The 26,766-nt window shown below is 38.1% G+C and overlaps 5 protein-coding genes across 8 annotated transcripts in view; 3 read left to right on the plus strand and 2 right to left on the minus strand.

Annotated features, from left to right (window-relative positions):
- The first annotated feature begins 341 nt into the window (after positions 1–341).
- Positions 342–1,608, plus strand: ch25hl1.2 (cholesterol 25-hydroxylase like 1, tandem duplicate 2). The gene has a single exon (XM_008412309.3). The coding sequence runs from the start codon at positions 578–580 to the stop codon at positions 1,409–1,411; it is 834 nt and encodes a 277-aa protein (XP_008410531.1). The 5' UTR covers positions 342–577; the 3' UTR covers positions 1,412–1,608.
- Positions 1,609–2,921: 1,313 nt separating this feature from the next.
- tspan3a (tetraspanin 3a) lies at positions 2,922–7,357 on the plus strand. The gene is made up of 7 exons (XM_008412308.3): positions 2,922–3,129; positions 4,641–4,832; positions 5,011–5,085; positions 5,498–5,599; positions 5,724–5,870; positions 5,955–6,038; positions 6,581–7,357. Exons 1-7 carry the CDS (start codon positions 3,064–3,066, stop codon positions 6,671–6,673), a joined length of 759 nt encoding a protein of 252 aa, XP_008410530.1. The 5' UTR covers positions 2,922–3,063; the 3' UTR covers positions 6,674–7,357.
- Positions 7,358–9,092: 1,735 nt separating this feature from the next.
- pstpip1a (proline-serine-threonine phosphatase interacting protein 1a) lies at positions 9,093–21,839 on the minus strand. Of its 2 annotated transcripts, none has more exons than XM_008412307.3 (15): positions 20,146–21,839; positions 19,138–19,238; positions 18,987–19,061; positions 18,823–18,857; positions 18,607–18,713; positions 18,450–18,512; positions 17,924–18,028; positions 13,121–13,166; positions 12,805–12,884; positions 11,964–12,062; positions 11,783–11,879; positions 11,546–11,633; positions 11,352–11,428; positions 9,822–9,916; positions 9,093–9,722 (listed from the first exon to the last, which is right to left on the minus strand). In XM_008412307.3, exons 1-15 carry the CDS (start codon positions 20,173–20,175, stop codon positions 9,591–9,593), a joined length of 1,230 nt encoding a protein of 409 aa, XP_008410529.1. In that variant the 5' UTR covers positions 20,176–21,839; the 3' UTR covers positions 9,093–9,590. The 2 variants fall into 2 exon arrangements, with proteins under 2 accessions (XP_008410529.1, XP_008410528.1); XM_008412306.3 differs by having other exon boundaries at positions 9,822–9,919.
- A 145-nt stretch (positions 21,840–21,984) lies between these two features.
- Positions 21,985–24,989, minus strand: rcn2 (reticulocalbin 2). 3 transcript variants are annotated; one of them, XM_008412302.1, is made up of 8 exons: positions 24,880–24,989; positions 24,352–24,495; positions 24,167–24,269; positions 23,888–24,084; positions 22,965–23,078; positions 22,753–22,846; positions 22,518–22,657; positions 21,985–22,146 (listed from the first exon to the last, which is right to left on the minus strand). In XM_008412302.1, exons 2-8 carry the CDS (start codon positions 24,493–24,495, stop codon positions 22,003–22,005), a joined length of 936 nt encoding a protein of 311 aa, XP_008410524.1. In that variant the 5' UTR covers positions 24,880–24,989; the 3' UTR covers positions 21,985–22,002. The 3 variants fall into 3 exon arrangements, with proteins under 3 accessions (XP_008410524.1, XP_081464336.1, XP_008410525.1); XM_081608210.1 differs by having other exon boundaries at positions 24,892–24,979; XM_008412303.3 differs by lacking the exon at positions 24,880–24,989 and adding an exon at positions 24,825–24,872.
- A 432-nt stretch (positions 24,990–25,421) lies between these two features.
- Positions 25,422–26,766, plus strand: part of scaper (S-phase cyclin A-associated protein in the ER) — a 65,408-nt gene continuing 64,063 nt past the window's right edge. The window contains exon 1 of the mRNA XM_008412297.3: positions 25,422–25,771. Coding sequence (XP_008410519.1) covers positions 25,604–25,771 — 168 coding nt within the window. The 5' untranslated portion in view covers positions 25,422–25,603. The remainder of the gene's footprint in view (positions 25,772–26,766) is intronic.

The following is a 26,766-nucleotide window of genomic DNA, read 5'->3' on the forward strand; positions in this document are numbered from 1 at the left end:
AAAAAAAGGGGGGGGAGGGAGGAGAGAAAAAGAAATACAAAGAAACACAAAAAACATTGACACCCATGAATTCTTGTACAACTTTGTGCTGGTTTATAACAAAATAAATCTAAAAGATGTTGATAGTTTGCTTGCACAAGAGCCTGTGTTAAATTTAATCTTTAGACTTTGCATTTTCCAGAAGCACAGTATGAAGGCGTTTTCTTTATTGTTAGAAAAAATATCTAGTTTATCCTTCAAAAGGTACCTCTCCTTTGTGCCTTGGTTCTGAAATAGGGATACACCACTAACAGAGATATTGAGAATTTAGTTGTTCTTTGTTTTGTTTTGTTAGGTTTTTTTTCAATTTGAAACAATTCTCCATGATGAGTACTACAACATTTGAACAGTGCGCTTTAAGTTACCAGTTAACCAGGGTGCATGAATAATTTGTCGGATCTGTTTGATACTCGATGCCACCCACGCTGAGAGTGGAGCATAGGCAGACACTCGTGGGCTGAAGTGTTCAGCAAAGCTGCTGTGTCTGACTGCAGCATCTTCAGTCATCAAAAAAACTGCCTCTGATTTGCTCCTAAGGATGGCTTTTGCAGATCACACCATGGATATCTGGACAAATTACTTGGGACAAAACTCTCTCCTGCAACCTCTATGGGACACCCTGAGGCTAAACTACTGGGACTATGTGAGATCTCCACTCTTCCCCATTGTGCTAACCGTGTCTTCGTATTTCATCTTCTGCATTCCTTATCTTGCTTGTGACATCATGGGGGATAGATGGCCATGGGTGCAACAGTTCAAGATACAACCTAGCCACCGGCCGACAGCCTCCACATTGCTCCACTGCGCCGGTGTCACCTTGTACAACCATGTGTTTCTCGTGCTCCCTGCTTCAGTGGCTCAGTGGTTATGGAGACCACCGGTGGACCTCCCGGACCAGGCTCCCAAACTGCTAGAGCTGATTGCCGGGGTGATAGGCAACCTCCTTCTCTTTGACTTCCAGTACTTTATTTGGCACCTGCTCCATCACAGGATCCGCTGGCTGTATGTCACCTTTCATGCCATTCACCACAAGTACTCCTCTCCCTTTGCTCTTGCCACCCAGTGTCTGGGTGGCTGGGAGCTGGTCACAGTGGGTTTTTGGACCACTTTAAATCCTGTCATCCTGAAATCTCATCTACTCACCACATGGGCTTTCATGATAGTACACGTGTATGTTTCGGTGGAGGATCACTGTGGCTATGATTTCCCCTGGTCTACATCTCGCCTGATTCCGTTTGGCATGTACGGAGGACCCAGCAAGCATGATGTGCACCATCAGAAACCCAATACTAATTTTGCACCTCACTTCAGTCACTGGGACAGAATATTTGGCACACATGCCGACTTCAGCTTCTGTAATGCTATGGAATAGCATGCATTTGACAGCAGTTGTATTACAGGCTTGTGCTATAGTATGGCTGTGCATGAAATTTTTCTTATAAAAACACATAAACAGATGTATAAAGTTAGTGAGCTGCTTTATTGAAAATGCATCACATTCTTGAGTGTGTTTCAATATCCAGTAAGTATGCTTATGTAACAAACTCCAATAAAAGCATTTGTCATCAATATGTGTGGTCTAAATTAATTATGAGTCTCAAATTTGTCAACAGAAAATATTTTTTGACTACCTTGTTTACTGTGTACCAACTTCAATGATTATAATAAAAATGACCAGAATAGACAGATTGCTTAACACTATGCTGATTATTGATACAGTCTGTAAGGTTTTCCACAATTCTTCATTAGGTTACAAAAACATTCATCTGTGTAACTTATTTGAGAATTATATATATTATAGATTGACACAAAGTAGTTGTGAAAAAAATTAAAATAAGACAAATAAGAAATAAAAATAAAAACTGAAAAATGTAACATGTAACATGAATTTGTGGTCAACTTCCCTCAATCAAAATGTTATTGAACCACGTTTTGCTGAAAATGCACAGGTGTGTCTAACAGCGCTGCACATCCAGACTCTGAAAAGTTAATCCATTCATCCCTGAAAAATAGCTCAGTATCATTTGGATCAGATTGTAAACAGTGATTTTCAAGTCTTTCCACAGATTCTCCACTGGATTGATCTCTGGTCTTTGGGCCTCATGTTCTGATACATGAATATGTTTTGATCTAGAGTTGAGGTGATTAAGGTAATCTAACTCCTCTGTTTCAAGTCTTTTCCAGCATTCAACAGATTTTTTGGATTACTCCATCCGACATATGATGTTGTCTACAAATGATGTGGCTTTAGGTGAGCATGCCACACTTTTTTTAATATGATTTATACATTATTTTTCCACAAATAATTTGCATTACTTATAGTTTCTCATTGACATACAATCTCAATAAACTACTCTGAAGACTGTGTATATAACAAGGTTAAATTAGAAAAAGTTTCGTAAATTTGTTAGTATATCCAGTAACTCACACTGGTACAAAAAATGGCAGAAAAAAAGCAGTATTCATTTGGCCACTAGATGTCGACAAAATACCTCCCTTTAAAGTTCACAATCTCCTTTGTTTTACTCAAATTTGCTATAAAAATGTTTTTTGTTGAATATATATGGAGTTATGTGCAAATAGACTCAACCAAAAAAAAAAAAGTTTCAACCAAAAAGAAAATATGATTAAAAGGTTTTTAAGATTTTTTTTGTTTGACTTTTTTTTTTTGATTGAATACTACTTTTTTTGTTTGACATGATTTTTTTTTTTTTGATTGAATAATTGTGAAACAAATCTAACTCCATACACATAACTTATCTTGAATATAAGAATTTAGTCACCTGAGATCATATGGGTCATATGGGTTGGTTTGGTAAATGATTTATTCAACGCTCGCTGCTTGTATTCCGGATGTTGGTGGCGCTGTGTCGCCTCGCTGTGTGTGTCCGTGTATGCGCAGAGTTAGGATATGGCTGGCGTAGAGGGCAGCAACAGTAGAAGCAGCAGCAGCAGCAGCAGGGACATGTTGGAATAAAAAACTTCGTTGTTTTCTCTCTGGAGCAGCTTTAAATCTCCGCATTAATGATGGGACAGTGTGGAATTACGTCCTCGAAGACGGTCCTGGTCTTCCTAAACCTGATATTTTGGGTAGGTTTGCAGGTTTTTTGATTGTTATTATTATACGTGCGTCACACAAAGTGCCCCCCCCCCCTATTAGCTTAGCTTGTCTGTAGTCAGCTGCCCAACCAGCTTCAACATGTCTGATATGTTTCACAAAAGATTCACAGAAAGAATAGCAGTAGAAACGAATCCACTTCAAAAATGCAGGGTGTGATGCTGTATAATTTCCGCTAATTGTTTTTGTATTTGTTAGCTGAGTTTTAGCGTTAAGGAGCCTTCGTTTGCAGTTGTAGTATGACTTTTACTCTTCCTAGCGGTGGGGGATCCTGTGTAGATAAAAACAGACCAGAGAATGATGCAGCAAAATTGTTTGCTAGTGGTCTAAAAATAGCAAACTCACAAGGCAGGAGAGTTGTGTTAACTCAAATCAGGGAATAAAACATAATTTTAATGATAGGTGCATGTTGAGTTGTTTAAATGAAGACAGATAATTTATTGGGAACATTAAATTGCTTTTGTAACAGGTAGTGTATGGCTTCATAATAATGTACAAGACAGAATCAGCTGAACCTGCTAAGTCAAAACGATCCAGTTTTTTTTTTAATTCTGTGCATATAAATGAAAATAAAGCAAATATAGGGATAAAAACAATAATTTGACTACATGACCTCAAAATTACTGATGTACTGTTGTGGAATGTATGAGGACAACAAACGAGTCCAAATAAAAGTATGTTAAAAAGAACCAAAAAAAAAAACAACCCCGTAGTAACTTTGGCAAAAAAAAAATTGCACAATATTGCAATTTCACTGCTATATAGTGTAGAATAGTTTACTTAATTACACACTGAAAAACTAAAATTGTTCTGATAGCAAAACCAACAATCTAATATTTGAATCTTTTTTCTAAATTACAATCTTTGATCAATTGGTAGATCTCAGTAATTATTTATATTCTTATGGTTCCAATTTCTTTATTAATTACTTAAAATATTGGAATGACAATATTGGTTGTTTGGTAACATAAGGAGCAACTCTTGCTGCGTTTTTTGGAGCCAATATTTTAAAGGCTTTGTTTTTCAAAAAATGGGTGGTTGATGATTTTCTTTTTTTTCCCTTTTGTTATGAGGGCTATTTAAGGTTTTATATAAACAAATTTAAGCATTATGCTGGTAAACGTATCCACCCTCGAGCAAAGCAGGTTTTAAGCAGCAACAAGTTTTTCCTGAACTGGTTTTTCCAGCAGCAACAGCCAGAGAAAACTTCCAGATAGGATAACCTAGAAGAAATGCTTTAAGTACTGATATATAGCAACAGCAGTCAAAAAGAGATTGCACAAATTTAATATGCAGAGGAGGCAAGAAAATTTATTGTTTCAGAACATGGCATCAGCTTTGAAGCATAGTGATGAAACAGTCGTGTTTTGGGTTCATGTTTCACCTGGTGAAAATTTTTTGAAGCTTTTTACATTGTGTTTATTTTTGCGTTGACAGCAAAATTAAAAGTAAATGCAATGTAACATTTTCTGATTACCCACAGGCTGCAGCTGGCATCCTTTGCTATGTTGGGGCCTATGTTTTCATCACTTACGATGACTACGATCACTTCTTCGAGGACGTTTACACTCTGATCCCTGCAGTCATCATCATAGCAGTAGGCGCGCTGCTTTTCCTCATTGGACTCATCGGATGCTGCGCCACAGTGAGAGAGAGCCACTGTGGACTTACCACGGTGAGTAAACCAGTCCGACTGCAACGTTGCGCGTTTTATTTCACTTAAAATTCTTTTCTAATTCATTCTGTTTGGTTAAACGTCGAGCCACAAGCAGTGAATAATACATTTGGAAAAAGTAACTTGAACAATGGTATCTGCTGTCCATGTACCTAAAACCTTGAAATCCAATCCACAGTTTGTCGTCATTCTCCTGCTGGTTTTCATGACGGAAGTGGCTGTGGTGGTTCTCGGATACGTTTACAGAGCCAAGGTGAGAAAGAGAAATGTAATTGTTTAATTTGTGGCACAGGCGATCTTTTCTGATAACTCTTAAATTCAACTTCAGATTATTATTATGCTGACCTGTAAAATTGAGAACCACAGGAAAGGGTGCAGGCTACTTGCTGTGTGATGACTGAGTTGACTAGAAAAACCAGAGGTAGTGGATCTTGGACTTTCATCTGTGTGGTTTGACATCACAATATGGACTGGTCTGGCGAGCGCTTGACTCAATTGTCTTAGCATTTTCATGTGGACAAATGTGTGTGTGTGTGTGTGTGTGTGTACCTAGCCTTAAGCAATCCTCCACCTTCTCCCATCAGCTCATGTTTGCTGTGAGGCTGTTAAATATTGTCTTTGTATCTAAAAGAGCAGTAATGTTTATCCTCCTTTACTGTTTCCAGGTTGAAGACGAAGTCAACACTTCTATCATGAAAGTTTATGACGAGTACAATGGCACGAACAGCAACGCCCAAAGCCGGGCCATTGACTATATTCAGAGACAGGTAAATAAAAGAAAGAAAAAAAAAAAAACTTTTTATTTGTAAGCCATCTACGATGGCCTTGTGTTGTTCCAGTCGTGCATCTGTTTCCAGCCATCATTATCGACTTTCTTGTTTTCATTTTCAGCTTCAGTGCTGCGGCATCCACAATTTCTCTGACTGGCGGCACACACACTGGTACAAAGAATCAAAAAACAACAGCGTTCCCATCAGTTGCTGCAAAATTGCAGGCTGCACAGGGTCTCTTACTCATCCTGAAGACCTCTACCAAGAAGTAAAAAGGCTTAATTATTATTATTTTTTTTTAATAAGGACTTGTAGTTTTGTATGTTTGAACATAATTTGTGTGTGTTTGTAGGGCTGTGAAGCGCTGGTCGTGAAGAAGCTACAGGAGATTATGATGTATGTCATCTGGACTGCGCTGACGTTTGCTGCCATCCAGGTAATTCGCTCTACTTTCCTTGTGTCCTAATTTTGTCCCTTTTGTTCACCCCTTCTCTCTCTCCATTTTTGTAGTTTCCCGATTTTTTTTTTTTTTTTCATTCAAATTTTTATTTAGAAACAACATGAAGAAAATGCTTCTCATCTGTTCACATCGAGGGATGTAATCTTTCACAATCCTCTTTTCAGTTTGTTATATTAATCTAGACAGCATACCCCTTCATGTGATCATTCAATATCTGGTATCTAGTATTCTTTTCTCTGTTTTTTCCCCTGTCTCCTCTTTCCTTCCTTTCTTCCTTCCCTCCTCCTTCCACTTTCCTCCCTCTCTTAGAAAAATGGGAAACAACTTTTCAGAACCATAAAGTTTCCCGAATTTAAGTATTTCAATTGTAGGAACAGCTGCTCTAAAATCATAGTGGGACTTGGTATTTAATTTATTTAGATTGAATGTAAAGAACTAACACATAGGAAAAGATGAACCTGGAATAGTATGGGATATATCAGATGATAAAGTGTGGGAATGTTTGTTTGTCTTTCCAGATGTTGGGGATGCTGTGTGCCTGTGTCGTGCTGTGCCGCAGAAGCAGAGATCCTGCCTACGAGCTTCTTATCAGCGGGGGTACCATAGCGTAAAAAGTGAAACGATTTTCTCAATTTTTCTGAATATGTATCTTTGGTGAGAGGATGCAAAAACTATGATCATGCTTTATCTTTATACACTAAAAGTAAATGTATGTTAAAGTAAATCCCCCCCACCCCCCCAAAAAAACACAAAAAAACATTTGGTCCATTTTATTTAACTCTTCTGAAAGTTACCCATAATACTTCTCCTTTTAGGTGGGATCCGAGGTTTATGCTTGTTTTCACCCAAACCAAATTTTGAAAACACGAGTTATGTGTAGACAGGATAGTTTCCTTATTGTGGTTTGCATTATTTCTATTTTTGAATCTATCATGTACTTGAATGACAGACAGAGATTTCTACTTTGCTCCTGCTTTCTGAGGATGCCTAATACTCTATTTTTAATTTTAACGGCATAAAAAATGGACACCATCATCTCCTGATTCAGCAGCATGGTTTTGTGTGCGAGCTCTTACAGAACTGACTTTAACTTATGTGAGTTTTATTTTAGGAAATACATGTATTTAACCTTTGATGTATTAATTGGTTTTCAGATAGATTTTGTTTTTCTCTCATATCCGTTTGTTTGTTCCAGGTACTCTACTATAATATGGTTTATTCATATTGTCTCATATATCAATGATGAGACTGAAGAATGTAAATAGTGTGTTTAAGTAAAAGTTGAGAACAAATTATATCTCTTTCTGGTTTGTTAAAACATCTGCATTACAGCTTTACTCTTTTTCTTATGCAGTTTTTCTTTGTCAAGATTTTGGTGTTTTCATGTTGTGTCAGTTTCTAAAATTCTCAGATTCTTACAAGCTAGTTGTAAGATGCTCAGTTCAAAATAGTATTATGTACAATGAAATTCAGACTTTAGATACAATGATTTCTTCAGGATGCAACAGAGATGTGGTCTTTTCCAACGGAGATATGGAAAAGACCACATCTTTTTACCGTAACCTTTAAAAATTAAGCTATTGTCTTTGAAAGTTAACAGATTGTACCATTCACTTAATGTATGAAACACAAATGAAATCAAAATGATAAAAGGTTGCTGCTTCCATGGGATTTAATTAGGAAAGTAGCCGGCAACTGACACCAATGAAACACGGTTGATTTATTGATCATCTCAATAAAATCAAGAGATTCTTTTGGTTGATCCATCTGGTGCATAAAGGGAAGTGTTCATTCAATGCTGGGGCGGACAGAAATCTGCAATCAGTTTTTTTGGGAACGGTTAAAATGCTATTTCCAAGCAATTTAAGATCCATTTTTCCGCAGTCAAACTTTGCTGCCTTGAACAATATTGTTTTGTACGAATATTGTAATTGTGTATATACTTGTATTGACCTGTTTAGCTCTGGTCAACATCTACAGTGGTTATATCAAAATTAGAGTTGAGCAAATTCACCCAAGGGTTAACAATTCTCGGAGAAATCGCAAACCCCACAGCTACATATTAAAGCTTGCAGGACTCCGTTAGAAATACACAGAACAAACATGGCTCGTTTCTGTTGCCCAGAGATTGCCTCTTCATTGTGACTGAACTTTTGGTGTGCAAAGTTGTGTCTGCAAGAAAAATTAGCATACCTCAGCTGTCATGTGGTGGAAGGTAATTTGGACTCGTTTTGCAGCCATTTGCTCAATCACTCTGTAGAGCAAAGTATTGTGGAGTAAAACGTGAGGCCTTCTAATCAATAGCTTGGCCCAGACTGGCTCATCAGTAGGACAATGATCCCAAACACAGCAGCAAATCCACAAAAAGCTTAGAAAACTAATGCAAATGTTGCAATGGCCCAAGACTTTGACACCACTGAACTGTTGCATAACTTGTATAAATTGCACAAACCTCAAAACCTGAAGCAATGTTAAGAGTATGAAAATAAGAAAGTGATAAAACTGAATTATGCACAAAAGGCCTTTCAGTTACTTCAACACATGGTGGTTTTAACAACTCCCATAAGTAATATTTTTTCTCGCATGGATTGTACAAGTTTTTGCTTCGTCTTTGTCAAATAATGACAAACGTGGAGTCCACAGGATGCTTCTGAACACTTGCAGTTGGAAATAAATAATCTCAAATGCGTCAAAGGCCAGTACTTTTTTTTTTTTTGCCATTTCCTGCTAAGTAAAACCAGAGCTGGAAAAGGACTTGCTATTATCTAAACTTTGTCATTTTTCATATGTTTATTTTAACCCTGCTAAACCACATGAGCCCAGTGTTACCTCTGCAGGTCACTTGTGAGACTTTTTCTGCATTCTTAAAGTGTCTCTGCTGTGTTTATATAAGTGGTAGCTACCGAATGAGTGGCCTCTCACCAAAGAGCATTCAGACACCAAAGACAGCAGGGGCCTAATATACATGACCTACAAAAGGTTCAAATCTTAATATGAGTATTTGCATGCCTTATAAGTACGCATGGAAACTTCACAATTATGTTTTTTATTTTTATTTTATGCAAACAAGACATAAATTACATTCAAGGCAACAACAGGAATCATACAAAACCTTTGAAACTTCAGACTCAACATTGAACTAAAGTGTGCGAAGAAGTTTTAGTGCCATGTTTCTGTGCAAAAGATCCGCACGACTCTTGGTTGCCAACAGTTTGAGAAGGAGACGGTAAGATGATCCCAAAATAGATTAGTTTTACACTAATTGCCATATGTGTACGTGCCATTATTTACAGATCTATGTACGTAACATTTCTGGGTTCAGTGTGTTGCGATCAACCTTTAGTTCAAAGGATTGTAAAGAACAAAGAAAATGGCTTGCTTTTGGAAATACGCTCTACGACCAGGAGGGGCTGCTGGGTGTTGGCAGGGGGACCTTTTCTGAAAGCGTGCATGCCACTAAGATACCTTGTGATTTCAAGGTACAAAACCATTCTGAAATGTACATGTAAAACGGGCTGGCCTGAAAACTTATTCCTTAGAGAGATAAGAACCAGGAACCAGACCGGACTGACCATTTCTTTGCACCGTCCACCAACCATCTTCTCCCTCATCTATCACAACCACAACATCCCCAACAGATATTGAGAGTTCATCTTCCCCCTAAAAGAAGAACAGCAACAGTCAAGTTCACAAATTGCCCCTAAAAGGCAAGAAAAACGGAAAATCTACATAAATAATAACCAGTGCCAATGACCAGACCTGTGCTACATAGTCGTATACAGCCTTGCACTCCTTGCTGCACTGGTTGAAATTCTGGAATCCAGGAATGGAAGCATAAACACCCTCCGATGTTCCTGCTGAAGACAAACAATCGGTTATTATTAGGCTGAAGGTTGCAATTAACAACTCAAAACATGGACCATGGAAATAAATGTCTTGATCTAATTATGTAATTTTCTATCCGGTTTAATAAATGTTTTGAAAATGATCTTCAGTATCATTATTCTAAACACTCGGTAGACGAGCACTGCTGTTTTAAATATTCCTCCATCCAAATAACAACTGTAAGAAGATAAGACAGAGTTTTCTACTTTTTTCCTTTTGCCTCTGTTAAAAAGAGCACACCAGTTTTTGTCCTAAATATAGTAACTCATTTTAATATCTGCTGTGTTAACACAAAGGCTTTGACTGTCTTATCTCTAGAGTTTTGTTTCTCTTTTGACTGGAACAGGTTTGGGGTTAGAGCGTTGGCAAACTTTTTTTGCGCTACGGCCACAAACATCTATGTATTCATTTTATTAGGATTTAAAATGATTCACCCACACAAAGTACTGCAAAATTGTAAAGGGGAAGGGAAGGGTTGCATGTGTTTTTACATTGTGAAAATCTGAAAGGTTCTGCATATTTAGCCCTCTTTACTTTGACACATGTAAATAAAATCCAATGCAAACGGTTGGCTTAAATAGTAAATAGTATGTCTGCATGTAATTTATTCTCCAGGTGTCCTGTGTTGGTCTCTGAGGTATTCTAGAGAATATTAGTGAACAAGGGTTCACTGACGCATCATGAAGACTATGGACAACCACAGAAAGGTCAGTAGGGAAGTTGCGGAGAACAGAATTAATTATAAAACAATACCTCAAGCTTTGAACATGTTATGGTGTTACAGCTCATCATATGAGTCTGGTATAACTGTGGGCAGAGGTTCACCTTTCCTAGACATGCAGTCACTGCTACAGCGATACGTGCTTGAATGGCCCAGTCAAAGCCCAGACCTAAATGCAATTGAAAATCTGAGGTGAAACTTAAGATTTGACGTTCAAAGACATTTAAGAGTGTTCAAAAAGTTCAACACCTATAAATTTGGTAGATGTGAACATATAGACTAAAGGGGGCTGCAATTGCAGCAAAAGTATTGACTTGAGGGCAGACTTATTCATATGCACACTGCTTTTCAGATTTTTGTTTGTAAAATTTGGAATCCCATCTGTCGTTTCTTTCCGCTTCACAATTCTGCACCACTTCATGATGATCTGCTGCATAGATGTCAATAGAACTGATGTCTGTGGTTGTCAAGTAACAAAATGTAGAAAAGATTTAAAGGTTATTGCAAAACCTGTATTTCTGTGGAGATCATTTTTATAGGAGAGAAGCTAGAAGTTAGTTCACTGGTTGAGAAAAAGTTTATAAACTAAATTTAAGCAGGGTACGGCTTTTGTTCATTTCGCTTTGTCTGGAAGAATCGTTATGAGAACTTGTAGGATGAGTTGAATAGCACTGGTACAGTACCAGGAGCTTCTGACACTCCTTCATTGATGGTCAGCTTGGAGCCAAATGCACAGCTTCCTGGCAGCAGATTTGAAATCCTAAAGATTATAAAAAGCTGTTAGAGAAGTCCACTAAAATATGACTGAGAGAGAGAGAAAGAAAAGAGAGAGTGCAAGAGAGATAAGAATTATTTTCATTGACCGTCATAATCCAACCTTTTCTTGACTCCCTCTACAAATCCAGCACTGCCATTCGTCTGCACAGAAGCATTATTCTCGTAGTAACTTTGGTATCCAATCGGAGCTGTGGGCAAAAAAAAAGGATTAAAATCATTTCAGTAAGCTCCACCTAGCCCTTCTGCAATGCCTATTCAGTTGAAAGATAATATTGAAATGATTTCTCAGAATAGAACATAGTCAAATCAGGAGAAGAAGCCTGCAGGCGTTACATACCGGGGGGCGTCGGGTTGCACTTTTTCATCTCCACAAAGTTGTTGTTGTCTGTGATGATGTCACAGTTTTCAAGCGAATTCCGTACATTCTCACAACACTGAAACAAAAAGTTTGTCAGGAAGGAAATGTAAATATGTGGCGCCGTATCCCTGACAGCTCAGTATGTGTGAAACCAGCTGACCTCGTCGTCTTTAACACACTGCATCGACAGCTGGTTGCAGTGCACCCACAAAGCATTCCTTATGACACTGATGCGATCTTCCTCTTGCTGCTGAAACATCTGGAAGACAAAGGTTTTGGGGTTTACATAAATGTGTTTAGCCCAGGGGTGGGCAACTCCAGGCCTCGAGGGCCAGACTCCTGCAACTTTTAGATGCGTCTCTACTTCAACACACCAGAGTCAAATAATAAGGTCGTTAGCAGGACTCTGGAGAACCTGACTGAACTGAGGAGGTGATTCAGCTGTTGGATTCAGGTGCGTTGGACCAGGGAGACATCTAAGAGTTACAGAACACCGGCCCTCCAGGACCAGGATTACCCACCCCTGGTTTAGCCTCTAGTTGCAACTCCATATTTTAAACCTCATATTTGTTGGCATTAAAGAACATGTTCAAGTCTATGTATGACTTGAACATGTTGACTAGTATGACTTTTCAGTGAATGACTTTTCACGAGTATGACTCTCTTTCTGATTTACTGCTTTGTTTTCGTTCCCCTCTGCGCCGGAACATGCGGTGCTTTGACGGTGTTCACCTGTAACTGAACTCATCCGGATGCTCACAGCTGCTGTAGCGCTCCAGCCGCAGCCGTGTTGATGCTATCAGTCATATTCAGGAAGAGTCGGGGCACGGACATGTCTTTTCAGAATAATGACTTACTATGTGGTGTGCAAAGGGGAGGTGTTACATATTCTGACTGAAAAAACACAGACGTGCCACCAACGCTGCTCTGGCGCCACGTTGGTGGCATGAATCAAATAGCATATTCTAAGTAACAACTGGAAAGGAACAACGGCGTCTTACCTCACAGATCTCAACATGCGTCGACTCCCACTCTTGTCGAACCCGGTCAAGCTGCTCAATGTTTGACTTGTACTGATTCTCTAAAGGTTAATCCACAGCAGTTTTACGTGAGACATAAAAGTGCCACTTTTGACAACCTTGTGTTTACATTCTGCGTATTGTACTTTTCGTGGGTTAATAGGAAAAAGGAAGTAAGCATGACCAATATTCAGAAAAAAAAAAACATGTTCCTGATAAACCAAATTGGATTATAATGTAAAACATAAATTTACAAGTTTTTTTCTCCCCTTAAATTATCTAGCGTCTTTCTCCTTACCGGCTTCAGCTGCAGCTTCTCTGCACTGTTTGGATTTGTTGTTCATCTAAAACAAAAATGACAGAAAAAAAAAATAGTGCATTTCATTTTTTTCCCCTTTTTTTCATCTTGCTGTGCAAAAGGATAGGGTCACCCTCATTTCTTCATACTTTGACTCAGACTGTTATTTAATGTTTTAATGTTGAGCTGGTCATGAGGTTTTTTTTCTCTTTTTTTCTTTGTACATTGCTAGTTCATTTTCATTGCGATACCTGATCATCTTAGAGGAAAAAACTACTTTCACATTTGTGTCAATCAAATGTAAATAAAAAAAAGTTGTATAAATATGCACAGCCTTAAACTAATACTTTGTTGACACATCTTTATTATCTGACAATAAAATTTAAGGAACTGGCCCATTTCTGGTTGCCACTGGTTGTGTTTTGTATGTGATAACCAACCAATCATAAAATGTTTTTTATGATGCAAGTCAGACTTTTGCCAAGGTGGATGGAGTTATGAACAGTTCTAATATTAAAAAAGCTTTGGCAAGACATCTTTGGGTCCCTCTGCTAGGAAGCCACAGCCTCACAATCTGATACATCTGAAAAAACTTTACAGTGGAGTACATTGAGTAAATATTAGTGAGATTTTGATAGACTCAAAAAAAGAAGACTTTTATGCTCAGATTAAATCAAAGGGAGGCTCGACAAAGTATTGGTTTGAGATTGTACACAAACTTGACATTTGCATCAATTTTATTTTGTATTTTATTGCAATATACTTTTAAGTTGAATTGTATAGGATAAATATCACATGAGGTGTAAATAGTTTTGGTCTCTTTTGTTGTTGAAATTTTTCAGGGTCGTATGATAGTTTCTCTTTGAGCATAACATACTTTAACTCACAGATTAATATTCAAAAGAAGAAACCCAGTTTAGATGTAAGAAGAGGAATTGTAGATTTACACAACTTGGAAACATTTTTTTTTTTTTTTAGAGCTACTTCTAATTTAGTAGGATGTGTCATCATCACTTTGCTCAAGTTGGGAAGAACATTAAAACTGTCACCCACTGATGAAAGAAACTGATGACGATGTTTAGGAAGAGCCTTATGCCAGCCATAAATCAGAAAACTACCGTGTTTCCCCGATAGTAAGACACCCCCGATTGTAAGACGTATCGGAGGTTTCAGGGGGGTCGGCTAATATAAGCCGTACCCCGGGAAACACGGGGGTATTGCCGCCTCCCTCTCATCTAGCTGCGCGCCGCCTCCTGCCCACGTCCGCACCGTCCCCCTCTCCATACGTCACTGCGCCGTTTTTGTTTTTGTAACCATAAAAATGTTAATTTTATGGTTAAAACAAAAAATTCGACAATTTTTTTCCAATATAAGACATACCCCGAAAGTAAGACATAGTGGGGCTTTTGGGGATAAAAAGAAACTAAGACACTGTCTTACTTTCCGGGAAACACGGTAGTAGTAGGACCCACAATCAAACAGTGATGGTAGAATCATTCTGAGGGTCTATTTCACGGCCATTGGTACTAGTGTACAAAATGCAGCTAATTTGGTTGAAAGTTGGACACAATTATGTGTTCCAGAAGAATCACAATCCCACAGACCAAACAATGCATACCTGACCTGACCATTGCAGTAAGCTCTTCACTGCAATGAAGAGCTTACTCATTATTGCTTAAGCGGTAGTTCACAGATTGACAGTTTAGGCTAGAAAGGAAGTGAGAATGTGAGTTATAAGAGTTTTTATTTTTAGATGTCACTGTTGTTTAATGCGTTTTTCTATCATCAATAGGTAATAGAAAAATGTTTTGTTTGATTTGGGGGGATAAAGGGTGTTGTTACTTTGAATGATAAAAGTCTGGGTTTACCTCACATATTTAAATAGGCTGTTCACCAATCACTGCCAAATAATTCACTTCTAAGTAACTGAAATTCGTCCACGAAGGATTGTACATGTGTAACATGTTTGTGTAGAATATATATAGTTTATTTTATCTAGATATAAATTTTTTGTGTTCATGGACTGACTCAGATTATCAACTAGTTTTACAGAACTAAACAGAACTACTTAAAATAACCTGTTTGAGCTTCCTACAGCAAAAAAGGCTCTTTAAATAAATCATAAAAACTAATAGAAACCTGTTTCAAACAGAATTGTCGGCCAACTGAAATGTATGCATACTGTGCAGCATGCACACTCAAGATTGGGTTGGGACTCTTAGCATGAATTATTTCACCAGTGGAGCTTGACATGGAGGCAATTTGCAAATTGCTCTGTGGAGGTGTTCAGCAAGTGGAGCTTAATTTAATGCTGAAATTCCCCTCATGGTCACAGTCATTAAAGAAGGCATTGTTTATTCAGTGTGGGCAGGTGGAAAAATAAACGCAGCATCTCCATAGAGCTCGTCAGCATAGAGGAAGCGCAAAGTGCTACAAAGTTTCCTGGTTGACTGATTTGCTGACTTTGGTCATAAACCAACACCAGATGATAACATGAGTCCCGAAACCATTTCTCTCTACTGTCTATGAATCTTCACAGTCATCTGAGTCATGTCTACAACAGGTAGCTGTTCAGTTTTTCCTGAATATGTTTTGACGTATATCCAAGAGATCCTTCCCTCCTCTCTCCATCTTTGTCAAAAGAGAAAAACCAAAATTCAGCCGAGGTGGAGGGTTTTGCTTTCAGCTTTCAAGCATCTACAACCTGGTTTTGAAGCTCATTCCAAAGAAATAACATAAGCAATCCCATCATGATAAAAAAAAATGACCAAGCACAAATTCCACTTCTAACAAAAGACCGAAACAAGCTAGGTGAGGGACGAGAAGGTCAATGATTTGATGGGTCTCCATGTTCTTCAAAAACAGGAGCTCCCAACTTCAAGTTGATCAACTGTGAGCCTAGACACGGACTCCTGGATAGATGTTAAAACATCTTTAGGAAAAACTGAGCAAAACCTTGGTTGTCTTTGGTTTGAGCCTTTATGTAATATTCTTATTCAGTCTTCCTCCAGGTTCTGGCGCGAAACACAAAAATGTACTTTTATATGAAAAGAGGACTTTGGATCATGTAGTGGAAAATTTTAAGGTCACTATGATTATTAACTAAATCAATGCTTAACAGTATTATGATTCTTTTGTGACACACGTGCTCCTGAGAAAGTCTTCCTAAGCAGTTTCTCTGGCCTTGGTATTACAATGAAGTTATTAAATTGTTTCTTCTATGCACCCTCGTGACGTGTTTGACTCCCCTGGTGAAAGAAGATACATGTACTTGCTGACTGTTCTGTAACCAAGCAGTTTGTCAACTATGTGAATTAAATGAAACCCTTCCTACAAAACTGAAAGTTTTATTTTGCTCGGGGATCTTTCTCCTTTCTCCTGACTGCGATCAGTGTGAGCAGAGACTTCGAACCCTGTAGAGCCTTCGAATAAATACTGATTAAGCATATATTCTTTCTCTGGTTCGTTGGGTTTTGAAACAGTTTTCTCTCACTCTTTGTTGAAGAAAGATTTCCTACAACAACCACTTGTTTTAGGAGTGGCCTAACAGAAGAGATGTGACAGCTGTAGCCTTAGACCTGAATGCGTTTCAGTGTGATGGCTCTTGAAGCACCGACTCCAGCCACAGTCCCTGCCTTGGAAATCTCTTCCAAACCCTAAAATGAATATAGATACACAGTCCTCTGAAAGCTACAGTTTCCCCTGTGGCTTGTGGACCTTTTTCTTCTACTCACCTTTCACACAGAGTGCTAATGTGCATGCACCAAAGCACTCCGTGAACAGTCATCCTTAATTCTAAGAGGATGTCGATGACTGAAGTCTGGACAACTGTCAATACAGAAGACTAACCCACAGAGATATGCCAGAGCAAACAAAGCAAACAAACTGAAGGCTGATATTGTAAGGGAACCTGAACTTCTTTAAAACTTCAGCACCACCACGTGCTCATCACTTTCATGCCTCGTAATAAAACATGCAAAATGAGGAACGACCAGGCAACAAGTGCGTCTACTGGAGAATGTGTAGACATTCTATTAGGGGTATTAGGTGACTTTTCTCTGTAGAAGATCACTTTTTATTGCTTCCATATCTAACTTGTTTTATAGAGGTATGCGGCAACGCATATAAAACCAGCACTAAACCTCTGTCTGTGATAGAGAAGAAAGCTGTGAGAATTTTGCATAACGTGAATGAAAAAATAACAACACTCTAATAAATTGTTTATTCAGTCAAATATCTTGAAACTGGTTAATTAAGGGACCTGGTTAATTTAAATATATATAATATCAGTTATGTGTAAAGCTAGAAAGTGATTATTGCCAATTCATTTACAAAAGTTTATTTTTGTTTTAAGATCAAGTGAGAAACAACAGAAGGAAGTGCGATTTCAAAAGAACAGCAGTGTGTATACTGCTTTAGAGTAAATGTGAATTTCAGTGCGTGGCGTAAAGCTGCGGCACACTGCTTTACTATGAATCAATTCAAGATGCTTTAACAGTTCTCATGTACCTCTGAGTTAATCATGAGGAAAATGCTGCTGCTGTTTGTAACTTATTCTGTAAGCTGACGTAATACACGTGGCCATGAAATGTATTTTTTAATAATTGAGAAAGGTTTACATAAGACTTTTCTTCTTCCTTCCTCCTACTCGTGCAGAGTAAGAAATTCAAGAGTATGCATTTGTGACCTAATGATGATGTGTTAAGTCGAGTAAATAAACTGACTGGTTGATTGCATGGATGTTCAAATTTTCAGAAAATCTAACGGAGGATGGAGTTATTTCGAGAGTCACATGTCACTTACCTTCTCAATCTGTTTGGGAGTGGCCGTGGGCGCGTTGCCCAGCCTTTCAGCCGTTTGCTCAGCCTCATCCGCCTCCTTGCAACGCTGCTCATAGGATTTTTTAGACTGTAAGAGTAGGAAACAGAGACAATGTGAAACCAATGACAGCCATACATTGTGCATGGGCTTCTCGGTGTGTGGCTTTAACAGGAAAGAAAGATCATGGGGGGCTTGGTAATGAAAAAAAGATGTATAAAAAGACAAAGGAAAACACTTGCCACTTCCTTCCTAGCTGCAAACCATTTCACATTTTATATTTTCATTGCACCACAAAGATATTTTCAAACTACTTGGTTTTTAAATATAAAGAAATGTGATCAGAAAATAACATTTCAAAGAAGTGAACTCTTTTCTTTGCATGTAAAAGCAGAAGCTACATGGGCTAAAACTGATAAACTGTTGCATGTGCGACAGACACTGTGGTTCTCAAAAACACGAATCACAAATTTTTGACATCTATTGCCATGAAAACATGAATTGACCTTACATCTATGGTTTTCTTGTAGAGAGACACTTTTGTTTTCTGGACCTTCTCCATGATGACCTCAAACTAGTTGGAAAGGACATTAATTTATGTCAGAGAGAAGGAACTCCATTACACTTCCTTATTATGTAGTCACCAGAAAGAAAAAATGGATATGAACCTTTTTTCTCTGCTCTTTCTGTCGCTCTCTGAACTCCTCCATTCTCTTCACCTCTTCCTTCAGGAACCCAGAGAGCTGAATGTGCAAGTTTCCAATGTTTTCAATTTCTGAAAGAAACCAAAGCATGCAGTGAAAATAGAGAACCTTGGGTGAAAGACGTTATTTAAGAAAAAAGCAAGCTGATTTTTGAGGGGGTTTGGAGTATTGTATGCTTACGTGTTTTCATTTCATCAAATGATGCTCTCAGAGTGCTGTGAGAGTAAATTGAAAACTGTTATGACATGCCAGACAATCATGTCTCTTATACATTATTGCGTAACATATGATAATCAGTATTTTTGGCAAAAAAAAACAACAAAAAAAACACCCAGATCACCTACCAAATCTCCGTCGAACCCCCTGCCTTTCGAGCTATTGAGACCAACTCTTTGCCATATTTTTCCTCGGCCGATGCTCTGCGTACATAACACATTCATCAGCGTCTCAGTTTAGAAATTCAGACATGAATTACCTCAAAAAAAGACAGCTCACCTCATTTTCAGGAGGTCCTCCACATCCTTACACGTACGCCGACCCTCATTGAGTCTCTGAATAAGAGTTTCATAGCCAGCGTTGCTGATGAAGTCATTCCCCTTCATAAAAGAAGCAGAAGATTCATTGCTACAGCTCAGTTCATTTGAATGAATATGTTTTTCCCCTCATCTATGCGTTTTAACTGCAGCTCATTTAGGGTGAAAGGCAAATTGTCAGTTGGAGGATTCTGAATGGAAACAGCTATGGTGGAACCAGTGTCAAACTTTCACATGCACCCTAACGTGATGAGATTTTACATATGCAAACTAGGAATAGAGTGAAAATATAAGGAAACGTATACGAATGGAAAAGTTTGGCTGATGGTCTTGTCTGATCATTGAGCTCTTTGTGCTTCTATTTGGTGAATAAGGGAGTCGATACTAGTCAGGAACCTAAAAATGCAGATCTAATGAACCTGGATAATAACATCAAAGTAGCAAAACCCCAAACTGATGTTATACGCAGGAAGATACAGTAACGCTGTAAAACACAATTGTGCTTCTTGCGATAGGTGGTTTTATCATGAAAACAGAGCCACTTATAAAAGTAACACATTAAAATTTGTTTCAAGCATAGTAACAGAAAACGTATGAGCAGATATAAGGAAAAGACTAATCTGAAGTCAGCTTTAAAAAAAAGTCAAACGTTGAAAAGAATATGGTTATTAAAAAACAAAATACAAAAAAGTTAAAATGTATTATTTTCAAATTTCCAGTAAAACATTTGCAACAAGGACTTTTTTTTTCTTGTGACATTTTCTTCAACTTTCCATCCATCCATTTTCTTTACACCCTTGTCCCTCAATGGGGTCCAGAGGGTTGCTGGTGCCCATCTCCAGCTAACGTTCCGGGCGAGAGGCAGGGTACACCCTGGACAGGTCGCCAGTCTGTCGCAGGGGACCTTCAGCTTTCAACTACACATAAATAAAATACAAAAGAGGAATCAGTTTCTTTAAACTTAACTCACCCAGAAGGAATCTTTAAATTGTAGGGACATCTTTGGCAGTGATTGAAGTTAATCCCAGTAGAATATCTCTACTTTTGCTATCAGTCACAAACCCTCCAGGGGAGTAGCAGGCTGTAGCCCGATGCGAGTCAAATGCATCATGCCACACTCAGGAAACAAACTTGCAGCAGCTCTCACTCACTTAGTCATATCATTTAAATAAGGAAGAGCTAAAGCGGGTCAACATCCGCTGCAGCCGAGATGACATGTGTGATGGCAGCCAGTGCAACTTCTCCTTGAATGTGAAAGATGATAAGTTTTCTAAACTTCTCATAAATGCTCACATGAAACCAGAGGAAATGCTTTTTTCTTCTGAATTTTTGTTAAAATGTTTATCTGAGTTTTAAAACGGAACCAAGTCTTCCTGTTCCTCCAGAGTGTACACAGTAAGGCTCACACAACAACAGAAATGTCCTACTAAGTTTTGCAATCTAGTAGAATATATTGCAATTTGTTCTAGTGGTGACATAATACGGATGCCAGCATAGGATTTTTTTTAGCGGCTCTATAAAACAATGTGGATGACATTTACTGGTGCATATCAGGTTTTACTTACAATATCATGCAAATGTTCATTTTTATTTCAGTAATTTTATTCAAAAAGTTCTTTATTAAACACAGTGATACCCGTAAGGCTTAAAGCATTCTTTTGAATTCATTTTGAAAATTGCCGATTCCACCCAATATTAGCGCAAAATTCAGGCCAGCACAATATGACCTAAACAATAATGGGGAAGGCTGCTATCGTGAGTTGTAAAGCAGACAGTCACTGACAACTTCCACAAGAAGCTTAAGCCACGAAAGGTCATTGCTAATGAAGATGACTTAGTGATGTGTCCAGCCATAATAATGGGAAGTTGAGTGAAAGTAAAAATTGCGGTAGAAAATGTTCTTTTGTGTTCAGGACATTTGTCACAACTGTGGGATTCCTTGTGTTTAGCCACCGCTGAAGGGAGGAGCTTAAGCTGCTTGAGGTCCAGTTTGACATTTCCACAGAGAGTGATGACTTTGCGAGCTGGGTCATCTGCTGGTGTTGGTTCACTCCATTTTCAAGTCTAATGTCATCTAGCACTTTATTCTCCTTGTTGCTGACCATCTATATATGGAGATGCTCATTTCATTGTGCAGCACGACTTGGCACCCATTAGCAAAAATGCCAAATGATCATGGTATCACTGTGATTGACTGATAAGCTCTCCTGATGTGAAAGCCAACAGAGAATCTATATTAATCCATCTCTTCTGAGATCTGCTGCATTGAATGTTTCATGCAAAAGGAGCCCTGAGCAAGTAGTCAGTTTCTATAGCGTACATAATTTTTCATAAGCTGCCATTTTTATATGAAATATTATTTTTTGCTGATTTTATGTAATATTAGAAATTTCTTATTAAACAAAATTTTGTGGTTTTATTAGCTGTAAGTACTAAGCATTACAATTGAAACCAGTAAAAAAAAAAAAGACTTTTTCTGAACTGTAAACTTCTAAATTTGAAGGAAATTACAACCAAAAAAATTTTCTCTGCTAAGATTTCTGGTGTTTAGCAAATGGAAACAATTTTGATAAATGTAACTAATCTAAGACAAAAGAATGTTGGTCTGCTATAACTTTAGACAATGAGAAATTTTTTTTTTCCGTCTTCTTATGCAGTATGTCAATACCTGGTTTCAACCATCAGTTTCATTTTAATTACCAAACTAAAACTTTTTGTTCACATACCAATTACTGGAAATGTCAGTTCCCATTTCACAATTTAAAGCAAGAAGGGAAAAATATTCAAAGAAATGGAGAGAAGCCAACAATGCAGTTATAAATAATGGTTATAATTCATCATGTGACAACTGGAGGTGTCTGCCATAGTCTGTAACTTCACTGTTAATGAATATTTCTTGGTTTTGCAAAACTTCTGTCACTGAAAGCTGCCCATCTCCATCCTGGTCCATTTCTTTGATGAGATGAAGTGCCTGTTAATGACAATAAAGTAAAATTGTTATGGCCTTAGAGTACAGAATAGGACCAACCCCCTCCACTGCCATCATATGTTGACACATGCTCAATTTAGTTTGATGCAGCTTTGCAACTTTAGAATTGCTACATCTTAGAAATTGTAGATTAAAGGGTCATGATAAAGGGCAAATACACAGAATGCTCATGTTTCACTGGGTTGTTTCCTCACAATCATTGTTGCCTAGATGTTTTTGCTTTCGTTGTACTTCTCTGTATTTAAGGCCTAACATAAAGTTCAATCTCAACAAAGAGAAATGAAAACCTGATAAGTGTAAAGGACGCTAATGTTTTTCTTCCAGCTAATTTTGATAGAGGCGCTGAAGCTTACTTCCTCTCTTGCTGAACCGTAGCTATTAGGCGCAACCCAGCGCAGCTGTTCTTCTCGATCCAGTTTGCCGTTCTGATCTTGGTCGTACAGATCTTTAAATCGTACAGATTCTTCAATCTCCCACTGTGTCGGGGACTCTCCTGATTTACAAAACGAAGAACAAACATTTAAGACAACAAGCTGATTGCAGAGAGTTAATTGGGGGGGGAAAAAAAAAAAGATAGCGTCGCCATACCTTCGTTGTGCACGGTTCCAATAAATTCCGCCAGGGTGATAAATCCGTCTTTATCTGCATCATATTCATTCAGTACATCTTCAACGGCAAAGTCCTGACAGAAAAAAACGAAACAAAAAAAAAAGTCAATTTCTGTTGGTGCAAACCACACCGAGCAAAGACATGCATTATCATATCATATTTTGCAGAAATGAGAACTAAACTCAACTCACTGCCATGTAATCCACTTCAAATGCGTGAGTGAAGGCAAGAAACTCAGTCGCGTTGAGGCCGGGTGTGTCGTCCATGTCGGCAAAATAAAAGCGCCTCTTTTCCTTTAAGACAAGCTAACAGTGATATGAGAATATGTTACAGCATCAGTTAAAGAAGGATGTGGAGTAATCAGTGAGATTTGACTTTGCTTTAAAAAAAAAAAAAAGGGCTCATACCCCTTGAACCTTCTCACATTTCATCATGTTACAATAACAAACCGTGTATTTTACTGGGTTGTTTTAAGATAGATCAACACAAAGTAGCACATAGTTATGAAGTTAAAGTTTTCCTTTTTTTCCCCCACACCCACAAATTGTGAGGTGCTTTTGAAGTCAGCCCTTTTTTACTCTGCTACCCCAAGAAAACAAAAATCAAATGTAAGCAATTAGCCAAGACATCCATGGTAACCGTAAGGGCTGCAGAGACTCACAGGTTAGGTGGAGAATCTGTTGAAAGGGGAACTATTATTGCTCAGGATGCATACTTCATCCTGAACACACCACACCCACCTTCAAAAGAGGGTGGAGGCAGCATTATGGTGCATTGATGTTTTCTTCACAAAGGGCAACAGAGCACGCAAGAATTGATGCGAGTCAAATAAAGCTGCACAATATATTGAATCGTGCAGCGATTCAATATAAAAAAACTGGCAGGCGTAACTGGAGCAAATGTGGTTCAACAAACTATTGACGTAGCAGGGTTTACCACAAATGCTGCCCCCATTTCTCAGATTTTTATACGTACCAGTTTTTCACCAGGTATCATTTACCTACAACATAACAACTGTGCTTCATGTGTTGGTTTATAACACAAAATTCCAATAAAATGCCGTGAAAAGATTTCCTGAATACTTTTCGGAAGTCACTGTATAACACAAGCATACTTGTCTAAGAGACTCTTGCTCTGGGTCCTCCAGTACAGTGTCATTATCAAAAGGGATGAGTTCCTCATGACTAAGAGAGCTGTACTCCTCCCAGGTAACAACACCGTCAATGTTAGTATCAAACTGGGTGAACCGCTCTCCTGCATCTTCTATAGCGTATTGTTTGTAGACATGCTGAATCCACAGAGTGATCTCCTCTAAGAATAAGACACAACGTGACCAGATTAAAATGCATTTCAGTTTGTCTATTTTTGCCTTTTTGACCTTACTTAAAGTTACCTCCACTTAGTAGATTATCCCGGTTTGTGTCAATCTTCTCTACAACTGCCATCATCTTCTTTCTCTGCTCTGCTTGGCTGAGTTCTTTTGTTTCCCTGGTGCTCTAAACAAAAAAGGCAAAGGTAAGTGGAATGAAACATTAGCAAAGGATTAACAAATAAAACATGACCAAAATATAAAATAACCTCCTCTCCTAGCAGAACAGCCATGTCATGGTCAGGGTTGTGCTGTTCCCCGATGTAATGATCTTCATGGATATGGTCAGATGAGCCTAACTGTCCAACAATATATTGAAGGATCAGCAGAAAGAGGAATACCGTGTGTTCCATCTGTTATGAAATAGATTGAAACGTAAGTAAGGGTAAATGTAAACATGGCAAACAGAAATATCCGATGCAACTTCGCTATCTGGTGGTCTGCAGGTGGAAGTTCAAACAAAAACCTTGCCAAATCCAAACATAATTCCTGCGCTTAGTATATGAGACTAGTGAAGAAGATTAAAGAAGCCTAGCAAAAAAGAATTTTGTTTTTTTTGTCTGGCGGTTGATTTGCTAATAAGAATAGCGAAAACTGTGCAAATGAAAGAAACTATAGAAGAAGAGAAAAAGCAAAGACAACGTTAATACAAATACTCTCAGTTAAAACAAGACACCAATACCTTAACTGCGACTAAGCTAATTTATACAGTTGTTACAAGTTAAAAACGTTATTACCGTGAAACGTACAGCGTTTACTTTAGCAATGTTCAAAGTGGCGGAGTACGGGATGTCCGTTAAAGAACTTCAAATTAAAAGAGGCAAGGAAATAATTGTTTATTTTCTAATTTGATAAATATATACATTCGGTTGAAAATTCTTTAGAAGTAAAACTGCAAATTTCATCGAGAATAAACGTGTATTTATTTATTTTTAAATACGCTTTTTATCTGCTTCAGCAAGTATAGGTTATGCTGTTATGATTTTCATTTTTGATGTTTATGTTTAGTTTTATTTCACGACTCCCAACCGAGATATTTACCCCAAAAAAACTGTATAGAAGGAATTGTAATCGTTTTACTTAATGCTTTTACTTTGAAAACAAATTCATGTTGTAAACTCAACCAACCGCCCGTGGATGTCCCGCCTGATCTCACTGGTTGCCATGGCAGACAATGCAAAGTCCCGCCCACCAAAAATATGTGCCACCCTTTAATCTACGTTGTACTGTATGTGACTGGCTGTTGCTTGTGTCGTTGCCAGGTTACTATAATTTCATTGGAGAATTTTGGCGTCAGTCACATAAACGAACTCAACGCACTTCCTGCTACCACTCGAGTAGGTTGTCCTTAGTGTCATGTATTTATCTGACATGTTTTTCCATCACCATTGACCAGAAGACAACTTTGCATTCGAACGTTCATTACCGAGAAACACTAAGAACTGAACTTGAGGCGGGTCGATGTCTAAAGACAACCGCCATGATGGGAGACGGCGTGGCGCTGGCCAGCACCGTCTCGGCCCGAGAGTTAGCCAAGGTGTTGACGGGAGGGAAAGGTCTGGGAGCAACAGCTCTGGCTCCTCGCACGGAGGAGGCAAAAGCAAAAGTACATCCACGCTTTCATCTAAGGTATGTATAAAGCAGCAGCTTTGCTCATAAGGAAACATTAACGGCTAAAAAGAACAGTTTCATTGCTGTACCGAGACATGCTAGGTTAGCTTACATGTCTGGGATGGGATTACTTACCTTTTAGTAGGTGTGTTACCTTCAAAAAAGTGGCTCCCTTTGAACTTTTCCTTTCCAAAGAGCAGGAGCCAGTATTTTAACCATATGTAGTTGTTTAATTATATAAAACTTGTTCATACATGTGGGAATGTAGCTGAAAAATAATGATTGTCCTCGTAAAATGGAGACATGCGCATAAAACCAGTAACCCACATTGTTTTCTTTTCATGTACTGTTCTTCTGTAGTTATGTCTACTAAAGTTGAGGGCTTGTGTTGCTTCTATCTAACTAGTTTGATATTTTCAGAATAACTATGTTTCTTATGAATCTATTTGAATAACGTTATCAAGGATGAAATTGGTAAAAGTAAAATGTTTAATTATTTTGCCTTCTTTGATTAAACGCAGGTACATTAGAATAATACTTGGTGTATAAACGCAAAACAAACGGCATATGTTGACAGTATGCCCCATATTTTGCAAAACGGATAAATTAGCACTTTAGTACACGTAGCACAAAAAAAGCAATAAACCAGCATAAAACCATCATTTTGTTGTCTATTAAACATTTAAATATACATATGTAATTTATTTTAGCCTCGCAATAAAGCTTGCTTTTTTTCAACGCTTCAACAAAAACGACAAAACCAAAAATCTTGTTCACAAGTCTTGTGGATCAACATTATATTGTTATGTTTTGGTCAACTAAAACAAATACTTCTTCATGTGTGCAGTGCACTCAGATTTTATGACATTGTCACATGGGAATGCTACACAGTCTGATGATTATATAGGTTTTACAGCTGGCTAATTCAATTACACATCAGATTTTTATGAGCATAATTTCCAATTTAGGACATCATCGTCTTAAAGTCATGTGGGGCTTAACTTTGCTGCATA

The sequence above is a fragment of the Poecilia reticulata genome, chromosome 6 (assembly GCF_904066995.2).
Source record: "Poecilia reticulata chromosome 6, P_reticulata-male-v2, whole genome shotgun sequence".
Classification (NCBI taxonomy): Eukaryota; Metazoa; Chordata; class Actinopteri; order Cyprinodontiformes; family Poeciliidae; genus Poecilia; species Poecilia reticulata.

Excerpts from the sequence above, each read along its gene's own strand:
- ch25hl1.2 (XM_008412309.3), top strand. The coding sequence starts at position 578 with ATGGCTTTTGCAGATCACACCATGGATATCTGGACAAATTACTTGGGA.
- tspan3a (XM_008412308.3), top strand. The coding sequence starts at position 3,064 with ATGATGGGACAGTGTGGAATTACGTCCTCGAAGACGGTCCTGGTCTTC. Across the intron at positions 3,130-4,640 it reads TCCTAAACCTGATATTTTGG|GCTGCAGCTGGCATCCTTTG; the intron begins GTAGGTTTGCAG and ends GATTACCCACAG. Across the intron at positions 5,086-5,497 it reads GATACGTTTACAGAGCCAAG|GTTGAAGACGAAGTCAACAC; the intron begins GTGAGAAAGAGA and ends TACTGTTTCCAG.
- pstpip1a (XM_008412306.3), bottom strand. The coding sequence starts at position 20,175 with ATGTCCCTACAATTTAAAGATTCCTTCTGG. Across the intron at positions 19,062-19,137 it reads GAGGACCTCCTGAAAATGAG|AGCATCGGCCGAGGAAAAAT; the intron begins GTGAGCTGTCTT and ends TTATGTACGCAG. Across the intron at positions 18,513-18,606 it reads AGAAAGAGCAGAGAAAAAAG|TTTGAGGTCATCATGGAGAA; the intron begins GTTCATATCCAT and ends CTTTCCAACTAG.
- rcn2 (XM_008412302.1), bottom strand. The coding sequence starts at position 24,495 with ATGGAACACACGGTATTCCTCTTTCTGCTGATCCTTCAATATATTGTT. Across the intron at positions 24,085-24,166 it reads GGATAATCTACTAAGTGGAG|AGGAGATCACTCTGTGGATT; the intron begins GTAACTTTAAGT and ends TCTTATTCTTAG. Across the intron at positions 22,847-22,964 it reads TTGAAGTGGATTACATGGCA|GACTTTGCCGTTGAAGATGT; the intron begins GTGAGTTGAGTT and ends TTTTTCTGTCAG.